The sequence below is a fragment of the Heteronotia binoei genome, chromosome 10 (assembly GCF_032191835.1).
Source record: "Heteronotia binoei isolate CCM8104 ecotype False Entrance Well chromosome 10, APGP_CSIRO_Hbin_v1, whole genome shotgun sequence".
Taxonomy (NCBI): Eukaryota; Metazoa; Chordata; class Lepidosauria; order Squamata; family Gekkonidae; genus Heteronotia; species Heteronotia binoei.
Genome location: NC_083232.1, coordinates 97048666 through 97070972, shown reverse-complemented (window position 1 = coordinate 97070972; position 22307 = coordinate 97048666). Strand labels below are relative to the sequence as shown.

General features: G+C 45.2%; 1 protein-coding gene across 1 annotated transcript in view; it reads right to left on the bottom strand.

Moving 5' to 3' along the window:
- PLEKHG4B (pleckstrin homology and RhoGEF domain containing G4B) overlaps positions 1-22307 on the bottom strand; it is a 137212-nt gene that overhangs the window by 74131 nt on the left and 40774 nt on the right. The window contains exon 3 of the mRNA XM_060247742.1: positions 4966-6337. Within this exon, the coding sequence (XP_060103725.1) occupies positions 4966-6337 (1372 nt within the window). The remainder of the gene's footprint in view (positions 1-4965; positions 6338-22307) is intronic.

Genomic DNA, 22307 nt, shown 5'->3' with positions numbered 1-22307 from the left:
CCTTGAACAATTCCGCAGGGCCTGCAAGACCTTCCTCTTCCGACTGGCTTTCGCTGACGAAGAAAGAAATTGCTAATGATTACTGCCATCAGAAAAGAACAAATAGCATTAGCACTTTTATCAATTTAATTAATTAATTTTAAACTTATCAGAATTTTAATGTTAATGTTTAATGTTAAATGTAACTTTGTCTTTTGTATAATGGAAATTTGAATGATGTTGTTAGCCGCCCTGAGCCTGCTCCGGCGGGGAGGGCGGGATATAAATAAAATTATCTATCTATCTATCTATCTATCTATCTATCTATCTATCTATCTATCTATCTATCTATCTATCTATCTATCTATCTATCTATCTATCTATCTATCTATCTATCTATCTATCTATCTATCTATCCCCGGCATCTCCAAAAAAGGGTCCAGGCAAATAGGTGTGAAAAACCTCAGCTTGAGACCCTGGAGAGCCACTGCCAGTCTGAGAAGACAATACTGACTTTGATGGACCGAGGGTCTGATTCAGTATAAGGCAGCTTCATATGTTCATATATGTTCATCCTAATATGTTCACCTAAGCAACTAAGGGAGCAGAGTCTCTGCCTTTCTTGCCATTCTTGCCCCATCTACAAAGCAAAGATCATAGTCTAAAAGAATATTGTGAGCATCAGTGCCAGTTTGGTGTAGTGGTTAAGTGTGCGGACTCTTATCTGCGACAGCTGGGTTTGATTCCTCACTCCTCCACTTGCACCTGCTGGAATGGCCTTGGGTCAGCCATAACTCCTGCAGAGTTACCCTTGAAAGGGCAGCTTCTGTGAGAGTTCTTTCAGCTGCACCCACCTCACAGGGTGTCTCTTGTGGGGGAGGAAGGTAAAGGAGATTGTGAGTCACTCTGAGATTCAAAGTGGAGGGTGGGATATAAATCCAATATCTTCTTCTGATGTCAAGGAACATATATGGCTGAAAGTGAGGCCTGGGTTTCTGGCCTCTTCTGGTCATACAACCAAGAAAAAGAGCCCTGGAACTGCTTTGCACATTAAAAGCTTTTGATAGGGGAATTACTTGCCATAGAAGAAAGACCAACTATAATTTCTGAATGCATGCCGTAACGTTTGACGCTTCTTTGTGGTATAAAACTCCACTTCCCAGTGTGTGAACATTCAATAATTTCAACAGGTGTAGGACTGTTAAAGGTAAAGATAGTCCCCTGTGCAAGCACCAGTCATTTCTAACTATTTGGTGACATTGCATCATGATGTTTTCAGGGCAGACTTTTTACAGGGCGGTTTGCCATTGCCTTCCCCAGCCAGCTACACTTTCCCCCCAGCAAGCTGGGGACTCATTTTACTGACCTCAGAAGGATGGAAGGCTGAGTCAACCTTGAGCCAGCTACTTGATCTTAGCTTAGGCGGGATCGAACTCAGGTCATGAGCAGAGTTCCGGCTGCAGTACTGCAGCTTTACCACTCCGCGCCATGGGGCTGCTTAGGACTGTTACAGATTACAAATTCCCCGTGGGGAAATCATACAAATACAAATTTCTAACTCTGTGGTGACATTGCACCATGATGTTTTCACGGCAGACTTTTTACAGGGTGGTTTGCCATTGCCTTCCCCAGTCAGCTACACTTTCCCCCCAGCAAGCTGGGGACTCATTTTACTGACCTCAGAAGGATGGAAGGCTGAGTCAACCTCGAGCCAGCTACTTGATCTTAGCTTAGGCGGGATCGAACTCAGGTCATGAGCAGAGTTCCGGCTGCAGTACTGCAGCTTTACCACTCCGCGCCACGGGGCTGCTTAGGACTGTTACAGATTACAAATTCCCAGCGGGGAAATCATACAAATACAAAAGTGAGTTCATGCAGCATGTAGGAGAAGACATTCATCTGGCGAGAAAATGAATTGCTATCATTTCCAGTCAACAAGACCCATTGAAGCAAGGCTGCTGCTTCCATCACATGCTTTGCAATACACCTTGTTGCCCTCTCTGGCACTGGAACAAAGAGAGCGTGGGGATTCTTCACGGCAGACAAGGTCACCTAAAACCCAAACAGAATAACGCGTGTCTGGGACAAGTGGCTAAGAAGTAGTGGGAAAGGGAAGATGACAAAGAACCAGTACATCGGGGGTCCCCAATATCGTGCCTGTCAGCGTCAGGGTGTCTGCCACCTTTCCTTGTGCCCTTCAAATATGTGAATATTAAAAAAAAAGCAGCTGCCACCATAGCATAAGGGTCTTCACTGAATGACGGAAGATAAGCAGTGGCTGCCATTTTGTGGTGGTGGCTACCACGCTGGCCAGAGTTCCACAGACGCCCACAGGCAGTTGGGTACCATGACAATACAGTGCAACAGCAAAAGAACTGACCAAAAGACCAAGTCCTATGAGGAAAGGTTGAAGGAGCTGGGCATGTTTAGCCTGGAGAGGAGATGGTTGAGAGGTGATAGGATCACCATCTTCAAGTACCTGGAGGGTTGTCATTTAGAGGATAGTGCAGAATTGTTTTCTGTGGCCCCAGAAGGTAGGACCAGAACCAACAGGTTGAAATGAAATCCAAAGAGTTTCCAGCTCAACATTAGGAAGAACTTCCTGACCGTTAGAGCGATTCCTCAGTGGAACAGGCTTCCTCGGGAGGTGGTGGGCTCTCCTTCCTTGGAGGCTTTTAAACAGAGGCTAGATGGCCATCTGACAGCAATGAATATCCTGTGAATTTAGGGGGAGGCACTTGTGAGTTTCCTGCATTGTGCAGGGGGTTGGACTAGATGACCCTGGAGATCCCTTCCAACTCTATGATTCTAACTGGACTAGGGGTGGTTTCCACATGGGGATGGTCTTGGGTGGTTCCCCTGTCAAGAAGTTTGATTCTCTGAGTTTGATTCTCTAAATGGATTCTGTTTCAAAGTGCTTTGGTTAAGCTGTTTTTGCAGCCTGCTTTCCGTTTTCCCTACAGCCTCAACTTGGGATCATGCGAGAGGGCACCATGACCTTGTACAGGAGCCATAACACCAGCTGTGCCTTGTCTGCTCTTTGCCGTTATCTGCCCTGTACATTCCATCCAATTAGCCACCTGTGAGAGAGTGAAGTTGTTTGGCTGCAGGCAGACTCTTCTGCCCTCTCACATGGGCACAGACCAGTAGGTCATATGGTCAATCATCTTACATGTTTGGCCATAGGGAATTGCTTCGAGCCCTGACTGGTGCAAAGGCCTCTCGGGTCTCTTAGCAATAAAAGAAGTAACCAAAAAGCTATCCTTTAGCCTAGAAGGTGCCTACACGCTGTCATGGTCTATAGGCATGTCTTAGCTCATTTTGGCCATCTTTGGGACTTAGGTTGCTGAAGCCAAACCAGCACTGGCTTGCTGAACTCTGGAGAAGAGTTGTCTTGAAACCCACAACTGGAAGGGTAACATCCTGTACTTGTGAACTTTTTGTCTTTTAAGAATTTTAGAAAGCAACTAAATATCTAGAAACTAAAGTACTCTTTGCACTTTAATAAAATATATTTTAAAATTCATAACTCTCGTTATTCGTCTTCACAGCTAGCAACGGAATCTAGTGCCTCAGACTGGCAGGCCACCTACTAAGTTTTGTGAATCCTTTCTGTGAGTCCACCTCGCAGGGAGGAATTCTTAGCCATTCCCAGGAAGGTCAGGAGTTGTTCCTTTGGCTCCTGACTGGAGGGAAGAACAAGAGACTGGAGGAGGTGGTGGTGGAGGAGGAGGAGACTGCAGATTTATACCCTGCCCTTCTCTCTGAATCAGAGTCTCAGAGTGGCTTACAATCTCCTTTATCTTCTTCCCCTACAACAGAAACCTTGGTCGTTTTCGCACTCACCTTAATCAGCAGCGACGACCCTCTTCACCGCGCAGGATCTGCGCGGATTTCGCACTAATTGCCGCGGAGCACCCGGAAGAGCCGGAAAGTCCCGGCGCTTTTGCGGCGCAAACCGAAACTTTTCCGTTTGTGCCGCAAAAGCGCCGGGACTTTCCGGCTCTTCCGGGTGCTCCGCGGCAATTAGTGCGAAATCCGCGCAGATCCTGCGCGGTGAAGAGGGTCGTCGCTGCTGATTAAGGTGAGTGCGAAAACGACCCTTGTCTAAGACAGGCTGATGATACATGAGTCTTGGTTTCTGGACCTTCTTAACACCACACAAGGGACACAGGTCACGTTTATTATTCCCCCTCTCTTAAGCCTTCATTTGCTGGCTCTCAATCACAGTGAGTCTTATTTCTGTCTGCAATTGAGTCAGCTCACTACAAAGCACTTTTTGATAGGACCACCTAGGAGATATCATGAGTTAGGCACAGAACACAACTATCAGCCTTCTGCTCTTTCAAAAATGACTCCTTTAAATCCAAATGGAAGTTTTATAATTTTTTCCTCCTGTGCTCATGAGAAGCCATGTTGGATCAGGCCAATGCCCCATCCAGTCCAACACTCTGTGTCACATAAGAACATAAGAGAAGCCATGTTGGATCAGGCCAATGGCCCATCCAGTCCAACACTCTGTGTCACACAGTAGCCAAAAAACCCAGGTGCCATCAGGAGGTCCACCAGTGGGGCCAGGACATTAGAAGACCTCTCACTGTGCCCCCCAAGCACCAAGAATACAGAGCATCACTGCCCCAGACAGAGAGTTCCAGCAATAAGCTGTGGCTAATAGCCACTGATGGACCTCTGCTCTATATGACTATAAACATATGTGCAACATGGCCCTGAGACTGATGCTCAGTTGGGGGCCCATTCATTTCAACACCTTCTGCTTAGAGGTGCCATAAATCTATTTACTTCCCTCAAAACCATCATTTGCTTCCAAAACATCTTGAGATGCAGAAGAATAACAATGAAAAAGAAAAGAAACAATCAAATCAGCAAGTATCTCCACAGCATTCTTGAACTAACTGTGGTTCTGAACTGTTGGAATAGAATTAACTGATAACATATAATGAGATATCCATTATACACTTATTTTACCTTCACCCTCTTGGCTGGATTTTTGGTTTTCTGAGGAAGTGAATTCATGGAAGTGCGAATCCAGTTTCTCCAGCTTTACAGAATGTCCGTTTAAGAGCTTTTTGGGATTTGCACCAAACATTCCATCTGAGGCAGCCCTGGGCTTGTGATCTTTACTTCGGGAACTCTCAAGTGTCCTGTCTAAAGACCGAGATCTTCTTGAGTCTAACCTACAACCTGCCATGGAAGAAGTTTTGTGAGGTACAAAGGATTTTTCTGAAGCTTGGGAATGATCCCCGAATCTAATAATGTCTTCTTTCGGTTCCTCCCCTCTTGCCAGGACTCCGCTAGAGAAGTTCTCTTGCTTGACACAGTTTCCACATATTTTGCTTCTGGAATCACTCCTTGCCTCCCCTGAATCCATTACATGCCTTGAAAGTTCTTCCTCTGCAATCGATTCCTCAGAGCTGGAGCCCAGGTTCATTGGGTTTTGCAACGCTTCTATGTACGACTTTCTAAACAAACGTTTTGTTTCAAAGTACACAGAATCCCGCCCTCTTTGACGCGGGCTGCTCAAGTCGGTACCAAAAGTTATACTTCTAGCACCATTCCTTTTCACAAGCGGAGGAGTTGGTGCATCATCTTTCAAAAAACCTGCAGTCAATTCAGAAGTCTCTCCAGGTTCCCTGGTGGCTTGGCCTGAAATGGAGTCCGTAGGTGGGCATCCTTCAGAAAGTGCTCTTGGATTTGACTCATCACCTTTGCCATCCTCGGCTGAGGTGTCTGAGCTTTCCACTCCAGCCTGGTTTTCAGGACCGTGACACGTGACAGAATCATCATTGCTCTGGTGACCACAACTGTGTGCCAGAGGTACCTCTATCATGGTAGAGCCCGTGTCATTCGATGTGGAACTCTCACGGGAGCTGCTGCTTTCTAGGGTCTGAGCCATGGCTTTAGCATCAGGATCGTTGAGGATTAACCTCTCAAGCAGAGAATTCCCAGAATAGTTTTGCAGGATGGTTTCAGCTGTCGGAATAAAGATAGGATTCACAATATTCTTCCAAGGAGTCCTGTAGGTGGCTGGACCCGTGGTCAGCAGGCAGCTCTGCAAGGGACAGCCATCCCGTTTGCAATTCACATTTTCCAAAAACTCTGCTGTGAAAATATAGCCATACATGGTTTCAGGTACAATGACTTCTTCCATTCCTGGCCCATGTCTGGAGAGGCATTTTAACAAGAGGCTGGCTGACTGCTTCCCCACCGGCACGATTTGGAAGTAGAAATCTCCAGGTTTTAAACGGACTTTGTGGAGAGGGGCCAGCTGGACTACAATTTTCTCATGGATGCACAATGGCCATCCTTCATGGTAGAAAATAAGGCCGGTATAATTGCCCTGTAAGTCAGAGAGAAAACAAGATATTTTAGCAGGAAATGTTTCCCCTCATGTCATTACTTTCTAAAGAAGACTTACTCCCCGGGGGGGGGGGAGGTTTGGAGCAGGACCTCCATTGCATCTTAGGCCACACACCCCTGATGTAGCCAATCCTCATGAAGCTTCCAGGGCTCTTCGTACAGGGCCTAGTGTAAGCTCCAGGAGGACTGGCTACATCAGGGGTGTGTGACCTAATATGCAAAGGAGTTCCTGCTACAAAAAAAGCCCTGCTTAATCCACTACTGACACTTCAGGACAACAGAAAAGAGCACTAAATTACAGTACTGACTTTTAATAAAGCCTAGTAGGGAACAACATATCTTAGAACCAACAACGATGGTTTCAGAACCATCTATGTGTCTTGGGTTCAATATCCAGTTTAGTGTAGTGGTTAAGAGTGGCAGACTCTAATCTGGACAACTCGGTTCAATTCCACCCTCCTCCACTTGAAGCCAGACCTTGGGTCAGTCACAGGTCTCAGAGCTCTCTCAGTCCCCTCAAAATAAGCTTTAAACAACAGAACTTAAGGCTGCCAGACAATTTCTGCATCTCCTGGCTATATGACACACAATGCCATAATAATAATTATCAGGGCTTTTTGGGTAGGAACTCATTTGCATGTTAGGCCACACCCCGACATCACCCTTGTTTCACACAGAGCTTTTCTGTAAGAAAAATCCAGTAGGAACTCATTTACATATCAGGCCACACACCCCAGACACCAAGCCAGCAGGAGCTCCGTTCCTGTGCGTTCCTGCTCAAAAAAAAAGCCCTGATAATAATTTATTATTATATTCAAGTCCAGTAGCATCTTAGAAACCAACACGATTTTGGGAGGGTATGAGCTTTCAGGAGTCAACGCTCCCTCCACCAGAGCTTTGACTCTCAAACATTTATAACCCCAAAAATATTTTTGGTCTCTAAGATGCTCTTGGGCTTGACTGGACTGGTATCTACTGGACTAAGGTGCCATTGGACTGTTCTGCTGCACACCAAACCAACAAGATTTGGAGGGAATGAGCTATTTGGGTTTGCTATTTGGTAATGCTTAGGGTTCAAACAGTTAGCATTTGTAAGCCACTAACCATTGCATAATTGTAAATAATTATTTAAGTCACAAGCATGATACATTATAAAATCATGTGAGCACATTTTTTCTGGCCTAATCTTAGAAGCCCTTAAAATAATGCAAGGCAGTATTTGTACCAGTTTGCATTCTGAGGCACTAACTACCAGCTATGTGTGATTTTGCTCACTGTACCGGATTCCTCGTCTGATGAAGCGTGCTTAGAGAGCACACGAAAACTTACGTTCTGAATAAAACCAAGTTGGTCTTAAAGGTGCCACTTGACTCCTATTTTGTTCTGCAAGGCAGTATGTTTATACAACATGTAAAGATGAACTTTTTCTTTGCTGAATGTACACTTGGGAACATCCAAAGCAGTGGTAAGGAAGTCTTATGTTTTGGTGACCTCATACAAACTTGAAGGCAAGAGACATTCAGAGATGGTTTTCCATTGCCTCCCTCTGCACAGGGACCTTAGAGCTCCTTGGCAGTCTCCCATCTAAATGGGCATGGGCACAGGCAGGGGAAGCCTGGTTCATTCTGGGGGTCATGAACCGGGCAGTCCTAAACCGAACCCCCGAACAAAAACACTGTACAAACTGAACCAGTTTAGGGGGTGTTGGGCCCTTTCACCAGCATACCTGTGTTACCTGAAAGTGAGGTGAGCACACTGGCAACATGCTCATGTCATTTATGAATGGCACAGGGGCCCAGCACTACCCAGAAGTGGGATGCTGAACACGTGAGCTGAACTGAGCAGAAAAGCTCGGTGAGTGTTTGGGGGAAGGCGCCTTCCCTGAATCTTGGCTCACGAACTCAGAACCAGGCAAAATCTCACCTGGACTTTGGCACGGGTTTGGGTCTGTGCCCATCCTTACATCCAAGCAGGGCTTTTTTTTTAGCAAGAACTCCTTTGCCTCCTTTGCTTGATGTAGCCAATCCTCCCAGAGCTTAGAGTGGGCCCTGTACTAGGAGCCCTGTAAGCTCTTGGAGGATTGGCTATTTCAGGGGGGTGGGGCCTATTATGCAAAGGAGTTCCTGCTACAAAAAAAGCCCCGCATCCAAGTATTAAACAGGGATAACCCTACTTAGCTTCCAAGATCTGACAAGGTCAGGCTGGCCTGGGACATCTAGGTCAGGGCCTTCTGAACTTAGAGAGAACTTCTATATTTGAACACCTTCAAATAACATGCTACATAATGTTATGCTGTGGGAAAGGCAGCCTGGAGAACTTTGCAGTTTTGTGGAGGAGATGGGAAAGGTGCTGCAAGAGAAGGAATGTGGGTAAATACAAAAGGAGCACAGACCACAGAACATCTGCTGCTTGTATTGCATTGATTACACTGATCAACTGCTGAACTCTTACACACAAACATTCCATTGCATTTCTCACATGAATGGCCCTGCACCAGTTAGGGAAGAAGACCTGTCACATTTCTGACTGCAGAAGTAGCAGCAGTAGCAGTTGACTTTATTCTAATGCATTGACCATCGCTCTTAACATTATTACAATATTAAAACAAATTATTACGATATTACAAAAATGATACCGAACCCGGAAACATCAAAATGAAATTACAACATACCCGACAGTTTATAAGTAATGTTCCGTACCAGTTGATCTAATCCTTATTTGCAGCTAGCGCAAACAAAACAACTCTATTAGAGATGTAAGCATCCTTATCTGCAAACAAAAATATTACTTTTTTCCAGAAGTTCCTTCACGCATGGATAGTATATTAACAATAAATTTGTTTTGGGGTTCATGATGGAGGAGCAAAAAAAAAATTCCCAGAGGATGATGATCACTATATACCGAGTCTAACACTTCAAAAGAATAGATTTTTCTAACAAGTTCCATAGAGACAGCTATATAATCAATTACATTTGCCCAATGGGCAGAAATATATGTAAAGGCTCCTCCCAGGAAATTCAAACCTGAACCATTCAACGAATACAGATTGAGGACTGACAGTAACTCCAGAAACTTGCCCAAAGCAAGTCATATGAGGAAAGGTTGAAAGAGCTGGGTATGTTTAGCCTGGAGAGGAGACAACTGAGAGGTGATATAATCATTATCTTCAAGTACTTGAAGGGCTGTCATATAGAGGATGGTGCAGAGTTGTTTTCTGTTGCCCCAGAAGGCTGGGGGGGGAACAATGGGTTGAAATTAAATCAAAAGCATTTTTGGCTAAACATTAGGAAGAACTTTCTGACAGAGTGGTTCCTCAGTGGAATAGGCTCCCTTGGGGGGGGGGGTGGGCTCTGCAGGTTTTTATACAGAGGCTAAGTGGTCATCTGACAGCAATGCTGATTCTGGGAACTTAGGCAGATCACAGGTTATAACATTGCTTAGTTCTCGTGGCCCTCTCTTACACAACCTGTGAAATGCTGATTGCCAGTTTGGGGTCAGGGACCAGTTCCTTATCTAGTGTATACTCAAAGAATGAACAAAAGCAATATTTTTATTTTTCTACCATGCAATAGCCTGCATGTTGTTCCCAAAACCTCTGGCATTCTAAAAACTTTAAACGGTGAGTTCTCACTCCTCCAGTTTTACAACACACAATGGTTCTAACTAGTAAACTGTGCCGAACTCGGAAATTGCAGCTAGTGCAGAATGCGGCGGCCAGGCTGTTAGTGGGACCACCTCGGTGGGAACACGTGTAGCCTAGGCTGAGGGAGCTGCACTGGCTCCCAATTGTGTTCCGAGTTCGCTACAAGGTGCTGGTTATCACCTTTAAAGCCCTATATGGCCGAGGACCTGCCTACCTTAGGGACCGCCTCTCTCCATATGTTCCCCAGAGAGCACTGAAATCTAGTTCCCAAAATCTCCTAAAAATCCCTGGACCGAGCGAGGCCAAACTGAAAACAACGAGGGAGCAGGCCTTCTCAATAATGGCTCCCCACTGGTGGAATCAGCTACCGGAGGAAGTGCGAGCCCTGCGGGACTTTAACCAGCTCCGCAGGGCTTGTAAAACTCTCCTCTTTCAATAAGCCTATAAGGTGGAACTCTGAAAGTGACATCTGGCCATCTTGATATATATACATTCTGTACTGTAGTACCTTTAATCTATTGTGGTTTTTTAAATCATTTATGTAACTGTCTTTTAACCGTATTTTATTAACTGCATTTTATTATATGAATTGTATTTATTGTAATCATGGTCACACCGTGTCTTATGAGCCGCCCTGAGCCTGCCTCGGCGGGGAGGGCGGGATATAAATAAAAGTTTATTATTATTTATTATAAAACAAGAGAAGGCAAGGAGATGGGGGGGGGGAAACCAAACTGATAAGTTTATGCAAACACCACACTGAAACACCACATCAGATAGTGGTGTTTTGGTTCCACCTTCTGGAAACAACCAGCCAAGCAGCAGGAGAGGGTACAAGGCCTCTCACACTGAACCTTCCCAGACAGTCTGGAAGGATACTAGATTCAGGTGAGCAGCAGCGTTGTTCTGAAGCAGTAGAACAAAGTTTGAGTCTAGCAGCACCTTTTAAGACCAATGCAGTTTTCTTCAAGGGATAAGCGTTCATGTGCATGCATATTGCATCTGTCTCTCTGTATCGGAAGAAGTGTGCATGCACACGAAACTTGTACCTTGAATAAAACTTTGTCTTAAAGGCAATGTTCCCTCTAAGCGGCAGTCTTGTGAGCAAAAATCCTACTTTGAGAGCTAGTGGTATTAAAGTTGTGAGCTGGCATTACAGTTGTGAGCTGCTGCATAAATCATTGTGCTCTGGGGTAATTCTTCCTGCGCTAAGACAAAAATGTGTGAGCCGGAGGCTAAAAATCTGTGAGCTAGCTCACGCCAACTCAGCTTAGGGGGAACACTGCTTAAAGGTGCCACTGGACTCAGAAGAAAACGGTCACTGATGGAACTGAAAGCCACTGGGAAGTCCAGAAGAACAGACACGGTTGCCCTTCTTCAGTCTTTCCTCCAGCAAAGGGTATCCACAGGGCCATCATGGCTTGCAATTCCGGTTTGGAGGGTAAACATAAAACACATTTTGTCAGCCTTGATATGATCAGCACCTATGCTTCGCCTCAGCACAGGAAGGAAGTCACAGCACACAACAGAAGACGGAAAGTGAGTCTGGGACTCATTCACGGTATGTTCTTGAATGTGAATTGGGCCATTCTGTGGGAAGTGCATTGAATTTGCTATTGTGTGTGTGCGTTCAGCGGGGAATTGCAGCCAACCGTGGATTTCTAATCATTGTTCCTGCATGATGCACATGTTCCCAAAACTCATATGGTACTCATTCAATACATGTCGTTTTAAGTGCCCAGTTACAACTGTAATATGTGCCTGTCCCATCATGTTGTGACTGAGAGAAACTAGAATAAACTTGTGTTTTTTTCCAACATAATTAACAAAGAAGTGAATCTTAGCAACTGAGGTGATACAAAAGCATTTAAGAACATACATCTGGTTCCTTTCCTCTTGAGGGACAGGCGATAAGTTCAGAACACATCAATTCAATTGTTTCTCATTAAATGAACAATATGGGGAGAGCAAAGTATGACGGAAGCATCCTGCCTCCTTGCTGGGAGAGGCATATTTCTGTCTTGGATTTCCATCATGGAGAAGTCTTTATTTTCCCCCCAGAGGCTTCAGACAAAAACATATGAACATATGAAGCTGCCTTCTACTGAATCAGATCCTCGGTCTATCAGGTCTATCAAAGTCAGTATTGTCTACTCAGTCTGGCAGCGGCTCTCCAGGGTCTCAAGCTGAGATTTTTCACACCTACTTGCCTGGAGATGCCAGGGATTGAACCTGGGACCTTCTGCTTACCAAGCAGATGCTCTACCACTGAGCCATCATCCCTCCCCAAGAGACTGACCAGCAGGAGTCACCTTAGACTGGAAGAGACTATGATCCATTAAAGTTTTTTTGTTTGGTTCATAATTCCATGTAGCAGCAAAAAAAATAGTATTAAGTTCAAAATCTCCAAACCTCTACAAGAATTAGTAGTACAATGCAGGTCCCAATTCCAGTTGCACAGTACCTGACTAAGGATTTGGAATAAAGAGATAACTCACAATTGTGCATTTCTTTGGGGGGGGGGGGGTTGGGAGGGGGATTTAAGCCAATGCTTTTGAGTTTAAACTGTTGTGGAGGGGTACATTTAATCCAATGCCTCCCCTGAGGGCACAGGGAAGAAAGGAGACCCAAATATACAAACTAATTTCAGATCTAGAAGTACTGCAATATTAATACATTAAGGGCTACAGACTGAAGAACAGTAATTTTTGATAAAATCTGGAGTAAAATTTAATTAAATTGGTCCAGTCTTACTGTATTAGGCACTAAAGGAAATTCAATATAATCTGCAGCACCTCTTTTTAGTACTAAACCAGGCACCTGAGAGCCAATAAACAGCCAACATTCAGTCCTTCTCCTCTCCTCCTCCACCACTTCTGAACACTCCAGCTCACGGCCCAAGTGGATGTAATGGGTGTCCTCATGGCCACAATGCACATGCCACTGCCATTTTAAAGTAATTAAAAGTGCTGTGAGGGCCTGGTCTTGATTGGGCCCAAAGCAGGGGTGGAATTCTAGCAGGAGCTCTTTTGCATATTAGGCCACCCTAACCCTGATGCAGCCAATCCTCCAAGAGCTTACAAGGCTTTTTTTTGCAAGCTCTTGGAGGATTGGCTACATCCGGGGTGTGTGACCTAATATGCAAAGGAGCTCCTACTAGAATTCCGCCCCTGGCCCAAAGCATAGCACTCTTGTTCCCCTCCCTGTGTGTTGTCAAAGGCCAACACTTTAAAATGATGGTAGCGTCCTCACAAAAGCTACAAAGATGTCTTCCCATCCAGTTTGGCTCTCTGTTGTTCTTATTTGCTTGATTGCCCATCCCAGCCAAGGCCAGGCTCAGGGTGACGTACAACAGATAAAACAATATATGATCAAAGTTCCAAGCAAAACATTTCAAAAGACGAAACTGATAAAACTCTGAAACTCGTGATGGCATCCCACTAGTTAAGTTCTCCTTCTGAACTATCAGAGCATACGGGTGGGGTGGGGAGGAGACTACTGAAGGGGGCTTCACTAATATAAATATAATACAACGTAGATGTCTGAAAATTCAAGCAGTATTCTGATTTCCATCAAATGCAGTGAAGATCCCGATATTTTGAATTTTATTGCATTTTCCAAATAACATTATTTCTCAGGTGATAAGTGCCATACTGGACTGATTGGTCAACTGTAATAGTGAACTGTTCAGGTGAAGATTACCAAGCTGGCAAACAAACTATTATTACAAAAGTTTTCAGCAGCTGCAAAGGATTGTTCTTGCTCGGCCTAAGAACTCTAGCTCAACACCAACATCTATGGAACGGTTTATCAAAGTTATCATGGAAACCAATGTATCTCATTCTCAACATGGCCTAATCTGTGGATACTCAAATGCATTGAATGGAACTACGGAGAGCGAAGGCAGGTTTTTCAACAACCCGCTCCCCCAGCTTTGCAGAAAATTCTGAACAAAATTAAACAAATTTGTGTGGGGAGGTTAAAATCCTGCCAAAATAGAAGAATACATTGTAAGTTTTAGAAGGAAGTAGGTATCCATGCTGTCCCCCTCACTGGGAGCTGATAACTGGGTGGGTGAGCTGGGGGGGGGGAGCACCAGCATAAGTAGGGCTTTTTTGGTAGCAGGAATTCCTTTGCATATTAGGCCACACCCCCTGATGCAGCCAATCCTCCTGGAGCTTACAGTAGGCCCTGTACTAAGAGCCCTGTAAGCTCTTGGAGGATTGGCTACATCAGGGGGTGTGGCCTAATATGCAAAGGAGTTCCTGCTACAAAAAAAGCCCAGAGCATAACCGTTTCCAGTGAGCAGGTTGCCCAGAAACTGACAGGATGGCAGGACAGGGGAGGGAGAAGGGACCCTCCCCACCATGAGTCTTGAAGGTCCCCACTTGTGGATATTCTAACAAAACTCTCAGAAAAAATGACAAGCAACCTCAGATGTTCATTAAAGACACTAAAACAATATTCACTGAGATAACAGAAGGCCGTTTGAAAATATTTTAGCGCCTTATTATTTTAAATAATATTTCTACCCCTTCACTGAACAAAGTTCATTCATCTGGTTGTTAAAATATCTATATCCCACCTTTCATTTCCAGTTAAGTTTGAAATCATCCTCTAGCTTAAGGGGCTCTTCTAGCAGAACCACTTAAGTTGGAGGAAGAGCCACTTAGAGGGTAGTTGGATCCACTCCTGTGTTTATCATCAACACATATAATGCTAAACCAGGGTTATGAAGAGGGAGGTGACTTCATCCCAAAGAACAAAGGGGTAGATGATTGTGTATTCTTACAGTGCAATCTAGGGGTGTGCAATATTTTTGAATGGGTATTTTTTGGTTTGGGGCTATTGGGCACAAAAAAAATTTCAGGGTTTCAAAAAAAAAATCCTGGATCCCCCAATACAGATAGTTTTTGTATCTGGGATTTTTTAGAAATTCTGAGTTTTTTCAGGTTCAATAGACCCAAGGGGGAAAATATATATTCACTCAGTGAATTCCCACAGGAGGTGGTGGCAGCTACAAGCATTGGATAAGCATATGGAGCAGAGGTCCATCAGTGTCTATTAGCCACAGCTTATCATTGGAACTCTCTGTCTGGGGCAAGTGATGCACTAATTCTTGGTGCTTGGGGGGGCACAGTGGAGGGCTCCTAGTGTCCTGGCCCCACAGATGGACCTCCTGATGGCACCTAGTTTTTTTGGCCACTGTGTGACACAGAGGGCGTTTTCGCACTGACCTTTTACTGGCGCAACCACCCTCCTCACGCCGGCGGATCTGCAGGGATTTCGCACCAGAAGCGCCGGCGCAGCCAAAAGAGCCGGCTACTTCCGTCGCGAAGCCAGCTCAAACGTTTTCCTGCTTCTTGGCGGTTTCCGTTTGAGCTGGCTTCGGGACGGAAGTTGCCGGCTCTTTTGGCTGCGCCGGCGCTTCTGGTGCGAAATCCCTGCAGATCCGCCGGCGTGAGGAGGGTGGTCGCGCCAGTAAAAGGTCAGTGCGAAATCAGCCAAAGTGTTGGACTGGGTGGGCCATTGCCCTGACCCAACATGGCTTCTCTTATGTTCTTAAAGTAACATTTTTCCCCATGCCAGCTTGATCCTGGTTTAAACTGGGCTTAAAACTGGACTTTGAACTAGTTTAAGCCAGTGTAAAGCTGAGCCAGCAGGGAACACTTTGCCCCCTGTGAGCACAGCCAATCCTGGCTGGGCTCACTTCTCCTAAGGACCAGTTTAAACCAGTCTGCAGAAGAAGCCAGTGCGAAGCAGATCCTGGGGCTGGCTTATTTTCCAGCCTAGTTTAAACCAGGCTGCATGAGAAGTGAGCCCCAAGCCGAGCTGGCAGGCTGCTCCCCACTGGCACACAGCTGACCCTAGAGCCATCTTCTGTAGTCCCTTTAAACTTTATTTAAGGGGCTGCAGTAGAACCACAACAAAACGATCATTCCTACCTCTCTATTATTTTCGGATCTACCAGGTAGTTCCCAAATATATCTAGAATGGGAGGGGGGAATCTTTTTTTTTCTCTCAAGAACACCTGGATACATTTCGGGTGCCAGAATCTACTTTCCAAGTAGATCTTCAGCTTAAGTAGATCTGAATGCATGGTTTCCTGGAAACTGGCATGACATCTGCACAGAACCTTGGTGCTGAGTCATTCAAAATTCGTTAGTTAAGTGCAGTTTGGCAGCCAAGCGGTAGCACTGGAAGTGCGTGTCTTTCCTCAGTTAGATTTCTCAAGTCTTGCAGCAGGGCAAAATGTCCTACACATGCTAATATACTATAAGGAATTGTCCTATAATTGCTTCCTTGTGCAATGGAAAGCTTTTATGCTTGGTTTAATGCAAACACTGTTTTACTGTAGAACAAATACAATATATTATAAGTGCTGATGTAATGCTGAATTTCAGCTCTGAACATTTCCAGTGTATGGCCAGAATTGTTCCCTAGAGCAACACACAGCCTTTGTAATTTTCCGACAGCCAGCTAGATGAACCAACCGGCTTACTCCTAAATCAATATATTATACACAATAAACAGCAGGTAAGACTTCTCTTCCTCTTTTCAGGTCTAGACAGGTGCTTTGCATCTACAAGCTACTAATTATTTTTCAAACTGATTTTTTTAAAAACTTTGTTAACCAAAATGCCACCATCTGGTTACATTTAAATATTAGCTATTTTGATTTATAGGGTGCTTACTGATGTAACAACTGAACTATATCATTACTCGGTAGCATGACTGACTTTTCCAGGTGTTTTCCAGGTGTTTTTACTAGCAGAAACTCTACCTTTGCAAAATCAACAATGGACATTTTCTTCAGAGAACTCTGTACAAAGAGCTATTTGATGATAATTTGTTTAACTTTTAAACCAACAGCAATAGGAAATTGCTTAGAAATCATATCCATTTAAAATGGGGGAGGGTGCACACAACTTTATTTTTAACACAGAAAAACAGAAACAGAAGCTACTCTGTTGTGTTTTAAAGAGAGAGAACAGGAATGAAACATCCATTGATGTTTACTGGGCTGGAATTAATTACAGAGACAACACATTTTCCAAGAAGGATGCAAATCTGTAAGTTAAAATGCAATGCCCCAAGCTACACAAAATTCAGAGGATAATCACATAAGTACATCTAGATCAGGGGTGGCCAAACTGTGGTTCAGGAGCCATACGTGGCTCTTTCACAAATATTGTGTGGCTCTCAAAGCCCCACCACCCTGTTGGCCAGCTTGGAGAAGACATTTCTCTCTTTAAATCACTTCTCCAAGCCAGTGGCTTGAAGAAATACAGTTAAAGTTAAAAGTTGCTTTCTTTCCACCTCTTTCTCCCCCCTCCCTACATCCATCCTTCCTGTCTTGTGGTTCTCAAACATCTGACATTTATTCTATGTGACTCTTACATTAAGTAATGTGACTCATTACATTTGGCCACTCCTCATCTAGATCATCTCTCCTAAACACCACAGTGATCACATAAGCCAAGAAGTATATGCAAAAAGGGGCTTCAAAAGCCAGGCATTGTGTCTTCCACTTACTCAACTTTGCACAAGCATCAGGATTCACACATGAAATTGCTAACTACAGTTTCTAACTGCTGCATTTGCTTAAAGCAGTGGTCCCCAACCTTTTTGGCTCCGGGGACCAGCACCAGGGCCGGCCTACCAGCCACGGCCCCAGGGCCTGCAGGGTGGGGACACCCAATTCGGTCTCCCCGCCACGGCATTTCCTCCTCCCTCCTTCACCCCCCATACAGCCTCATTGCCTCCTCCCCCCCCCCCATTTCCTCCCTCGTTTCCTTCTTCCCGGCTGCTATCCGTGCAGCCTCCCCACCTCCGTTTTCCTCCTTCGGACTTTGCCGTCGCCGTTGGCACAGCTTCGCTGCCTCCCCCCCTCTATTTTCCTCCTTTCTCCTTTGCCGCCACCACCGTCGGTGCCCCCTCCCCACTTCCCCTCCTTTTTCCTCCTTCACCGCAGCCTCGCCGCCTCCCAACTCCGTTTTCCTCTTTCGCCACCATCAGCCCCCCTCCCTGCCTCTTCCCTCCGTTTTCGTTCTTCCAACTTCGCCACCACCACCGTCAGCCCCTCCTCGCTGTCTCCCCCCCCCAATTTCCTCCTTCGCCACCGCTCTCAGCGAAGCCTTGCCTCTTCCTCCTCTCCCCATTTTCACCATTTTAAGGCTGGGGAAGGGGCCTTCCCTTCCCCAGTCTTAAAATGGTGAAAACAAAGGGGGGGAGAGGTACCATGGGGGGGCGGGCATGAGGCTGCGCGGCCCATCTCAAACAGGCCACGGCCCGGTACTGGTCCCTGGCCCGGGGATTGGGGACCCCTGGCTTAAAGGCTCTTCCGCATTCTCATTTTCCTCACTTGTATACCCCTATTGCTTCAGGGGTATTTTTTCTTTTCTGTATGAGTTTTGCTCCCTTTCATGCTTAATTTAATACTACATTGCTGTATGCCTGGCGTAACTTCCTGCTGATTTAAACTGCAAGTTTTTATGCCAGACACAAAGGGATGTAATATCAGACTGGCCACTAGATGGATGGGGGGGGGAACCAAAGCAACAGGAAGCACAAGCAACAAAAATAAGAATTAATAAGAGCCCTGAGACTGCCCATGAGGTCACGAACTTCAGCAAGTACAAAATGGTGCAGCCCCATTGTTATTTGGGGTTAGCTGCTGGGAGTAGGCTACTTCCATTTTGTGATCTCTCTAGGGGCCAACTGTTTTGCTTCCTTCCAACCCCAATTCAAGGTGCTAGTGCTTGCTTTTAGAGCTCCTTCTCAGCTTGGGACTCAATTATTTGAAGGACCAGTTCTCCTGGTATGAGCCCATGCGGTCATCATTTGACACCAAGACATCTTCTTTCTGCACCTCTCCCCCAATAAAGTGTGATCAGATGCTGCCTATTTGTGGGACATTTTCTACCATCACCCATGTCTTGTGGAAGAGCTTCCTGAATAAGGCATTGAAGGCATCCAATGTCAAATTAGAGAGGACAGAAGACAGAAATTTGTTCACGTGTACATTTGGAGACATTAAAGGGCACAAAATAAGGAAGGCTTAGGGTTTTTTAAAAAAAGATTTTGGTGATTTATTGGACTACATAAAGAGCCAGTTGAGTGTAGTGGTTAAGTGTGCGGACTCTTATCTGGGAGAACTGGGTTTGATCCCCCCACTCCTCCACTTGCACCTGCTGGAATGAACTTGAGTCAGCCATAGGTCTGGCAGAGGTTGTCCTTGAAAGGGCAGCTGCTGTGAGAGCCCTTCAGCCCCACCCACCTCACAGGGTGTCTGTTGTGGGGGAGGAAGATAAAGGAGATTGTGAGACTCTTCGGAGTGGAGGGCGGGATATAAACCCAATATCATCATCATAATCATCTCCTTCCTCTTTTTCCTGAGTAGTAAAGCTGCAGTACTGCAGTCAGAGCCCTCTGTTCACGACCTGAGTTCAATCCCAGCGAAAGGTAGCTGGCTCCAGGTTGACTCAGCCTTCCATCCTTCCGAGGTCGGTAAAATGAGTCCCCAGCTTGCTGGGGGGAAAGTGTGGATGGCTGGGGAAGGCAATGGCAAACCACCCCATAAAAAGTCGGCCATGAAAACGTGATGCAACGTCACCCCAGAGTCAGAAACGACTGGTGCTTGCCCAGGGGACTACCTTTATCTATTTAGGGAATGTGCAAACCTATTCAGCATGTATTACCAAAATCTTAATGGATAATCCACCCGCTAGGCTTGAATTCTTGCCCAAACTAAATGGGGTGTGCTAATTTGATGGTCCACAAAGATTCTATCCCACTCATCAGGGATTCTTGGGGAGTCATCAAATGCCTCACACATTCAAATGCTATCAGATTTGCAAAACAGATGAGAGATTCTGCACTGTCCATCCTTCTGCTTCCCTGCATGCCGGAACAAACTTGGCTTTGCTCAGGGATCATGTGCTCTCATGCAGCAGCGCCCCTACCCTCAGTACCTCATATGCTGCATGTCGAAACTTTGTGCTCCTCCCCCAAACAAAATTTTGCATATCGAAAGGTTGTGCTCCTTCCTCAAACAAAATAAACAGAACTAAAGGTTATTAGTTTGAGTCATTTCATCACTGCAGCCGGTGTATTTTTTAAACAAGGTTTTCTGAGCCATGACCAAAAGGCAGTCTGAAGGACTGAAACACAATCCTCACCCACAGAAGCTGGGAGAAAGGCTCTGATGCCAGATTGTATTTATAACTTGTGGGTAACATGGAAGCAGGTGATCCCTTAAGTAGCCTTGGTTCTGAAGGCTAAGGGCAAAGGTCTCTTAACCATTTTGAGCCTGTGGGCACCTTTTGAATTCTGACACCACACAGCCACAAAATGGCTACCACAGGAGGAGCAGGCCACACAATGGCTGCTGAGTCTACCCTCAGTCATACATCCTTGCGCTGTGAAGGCAGCTGCTGACAAAGGAAAAGGAAAGGTCCTCTGTGCAAGCACCAGTCGTTTCTGACTCTGGGGTGACGTTGCTTTCACAACATTTTTATGGCAGATTCTTTACGGGGTGGTTTGCCATTGCCTTCCCCAGTCATCTCCACTTTCCCCCAGCAAGATGGGTACTCATTTTACCAACCTCAGAAGGGTGGAAGGCTGTCAACCTCAAGCCGGTTACCTGAAAGCCCAGCTTCTGCCGGGGATTGAACTCAGGTCGTGAGCAGAGCTTAGGACTGCAGTACTGCAGCTTTAACACTCTGCGCCATGATAAAGCAACACTGTAAAAAGCCCGTACAGTCAATCAAATCTCCGAAGGCCAATCAGGAGCCTTTCTGGGTAAAAGCCTCACTTGGTCCCACCCACTTTCTTAAACTAATTGGCAGGCACAGGAAAGGTGTCAGTGGCTGTCATGGTGCCTAGAGGCACCACATTGAGGATCCCTGGTGTAGGGCTTTAGAGGTCAAGGCTAGCCTGCTAAAACTGGACTCAGAAGTAAACTGGTCATTGTTGAAGAGAGCAAAAGCCCAGTAGCACTTTAAAGATTAGCAGGGCTTTTTTGTAGCAGGAACTCACTTGCATATCAGGTCACACCCCCTGATGTAGCCAATCCTCCAAGAGCTTACAGGGCTCTTAGTGCAGGGCCTACTGAAAGCTCTTGGAGGATTGGCTACATCAGGGGGTGTGGCTTAATATGCAAATGAATTCCTGCTACAAAAAAAGCCCTGAAGACTAACACAATTTGTGGCAGGGTATGAGCGTTTGTGAGTCACTGCTTGATCTTCATGAAAGCTCCTCCCCTGAAGCAAATTTTGTTAGTTTTCAGTGTGCTTCTGGACTCTTGTTCTATTCTACTGACAGACTAACACAGCTGCTCATCTTGGCCATCACTGAAGTTGTCATAAAACTGGTGTGAGACATTCCAAGCAGCTCGCCCCAATTAACCCTTGAGCTATCGCTTTCTGTGCCAGTTCAATCCAACAGTGTTCAAAAGCAGTCACAATCACAGTACATTGCAGTAGTCCAGTCTGGAAGTACATGAGGCATGAATGAATGATCATCGCTCAGTTGCTCCTTTCTAGGAAATGTGGAAAATGCACACGTGGCTACCATAGCCTGCTGGGCATCTAGAATAAGTGTCAGAGCCAAGAGCATGTTCAACCTACATTTTAATGGGGAATTCCACCAGGTCTACACTTATCCCTGGATCAGACCAATTTCTAACCAGTAGTTTTTTTCTGCTTTAAGTGTCAGTTCACTCGCCCTGAAACTTGCACAGACTGGGCAACACAACTCCCAAAGCAGCAGAGAACCACACCTCCTGCTTCTAACAATAACTAATTGTGCCTGCTGTTACAACACTTTTTTAATATATAAAAACTAATAACTTGGGGAAGCACCATTCATAGTGGTGATAAAATACATTTGCAACTCTTGCAGCTCCATTGTGCTTCCAGAACATGCCGCACTCTCCCTGAAGATAATAATAATAATAATAATAATAATAATAATAATAATAATAATAATAATAATAATAATAATAATAATAATAATAATAATAATAATAATTTTATTTTTGTATCCCGCCCTCCCCCGCCAAAGGCGGGCTCAGGGCGGCTCACAGACATGGAATTCCATGATTCAAGTAAAACAATGTAAACAACAGTTTTAAATATAATCAATTACATAATAAATTATTTAAAATAGATAAAATAGGTGCTATAAAATACTGTAAGTCATAATATCCACAAGATGGCTAAATGGCTACACGTCAAATTGGTCAGGTTCTGTCTCAAAAGCAAGCTGGAAAAGAAATGTTTTGCAAGCCCTGCGGAATTGGTTC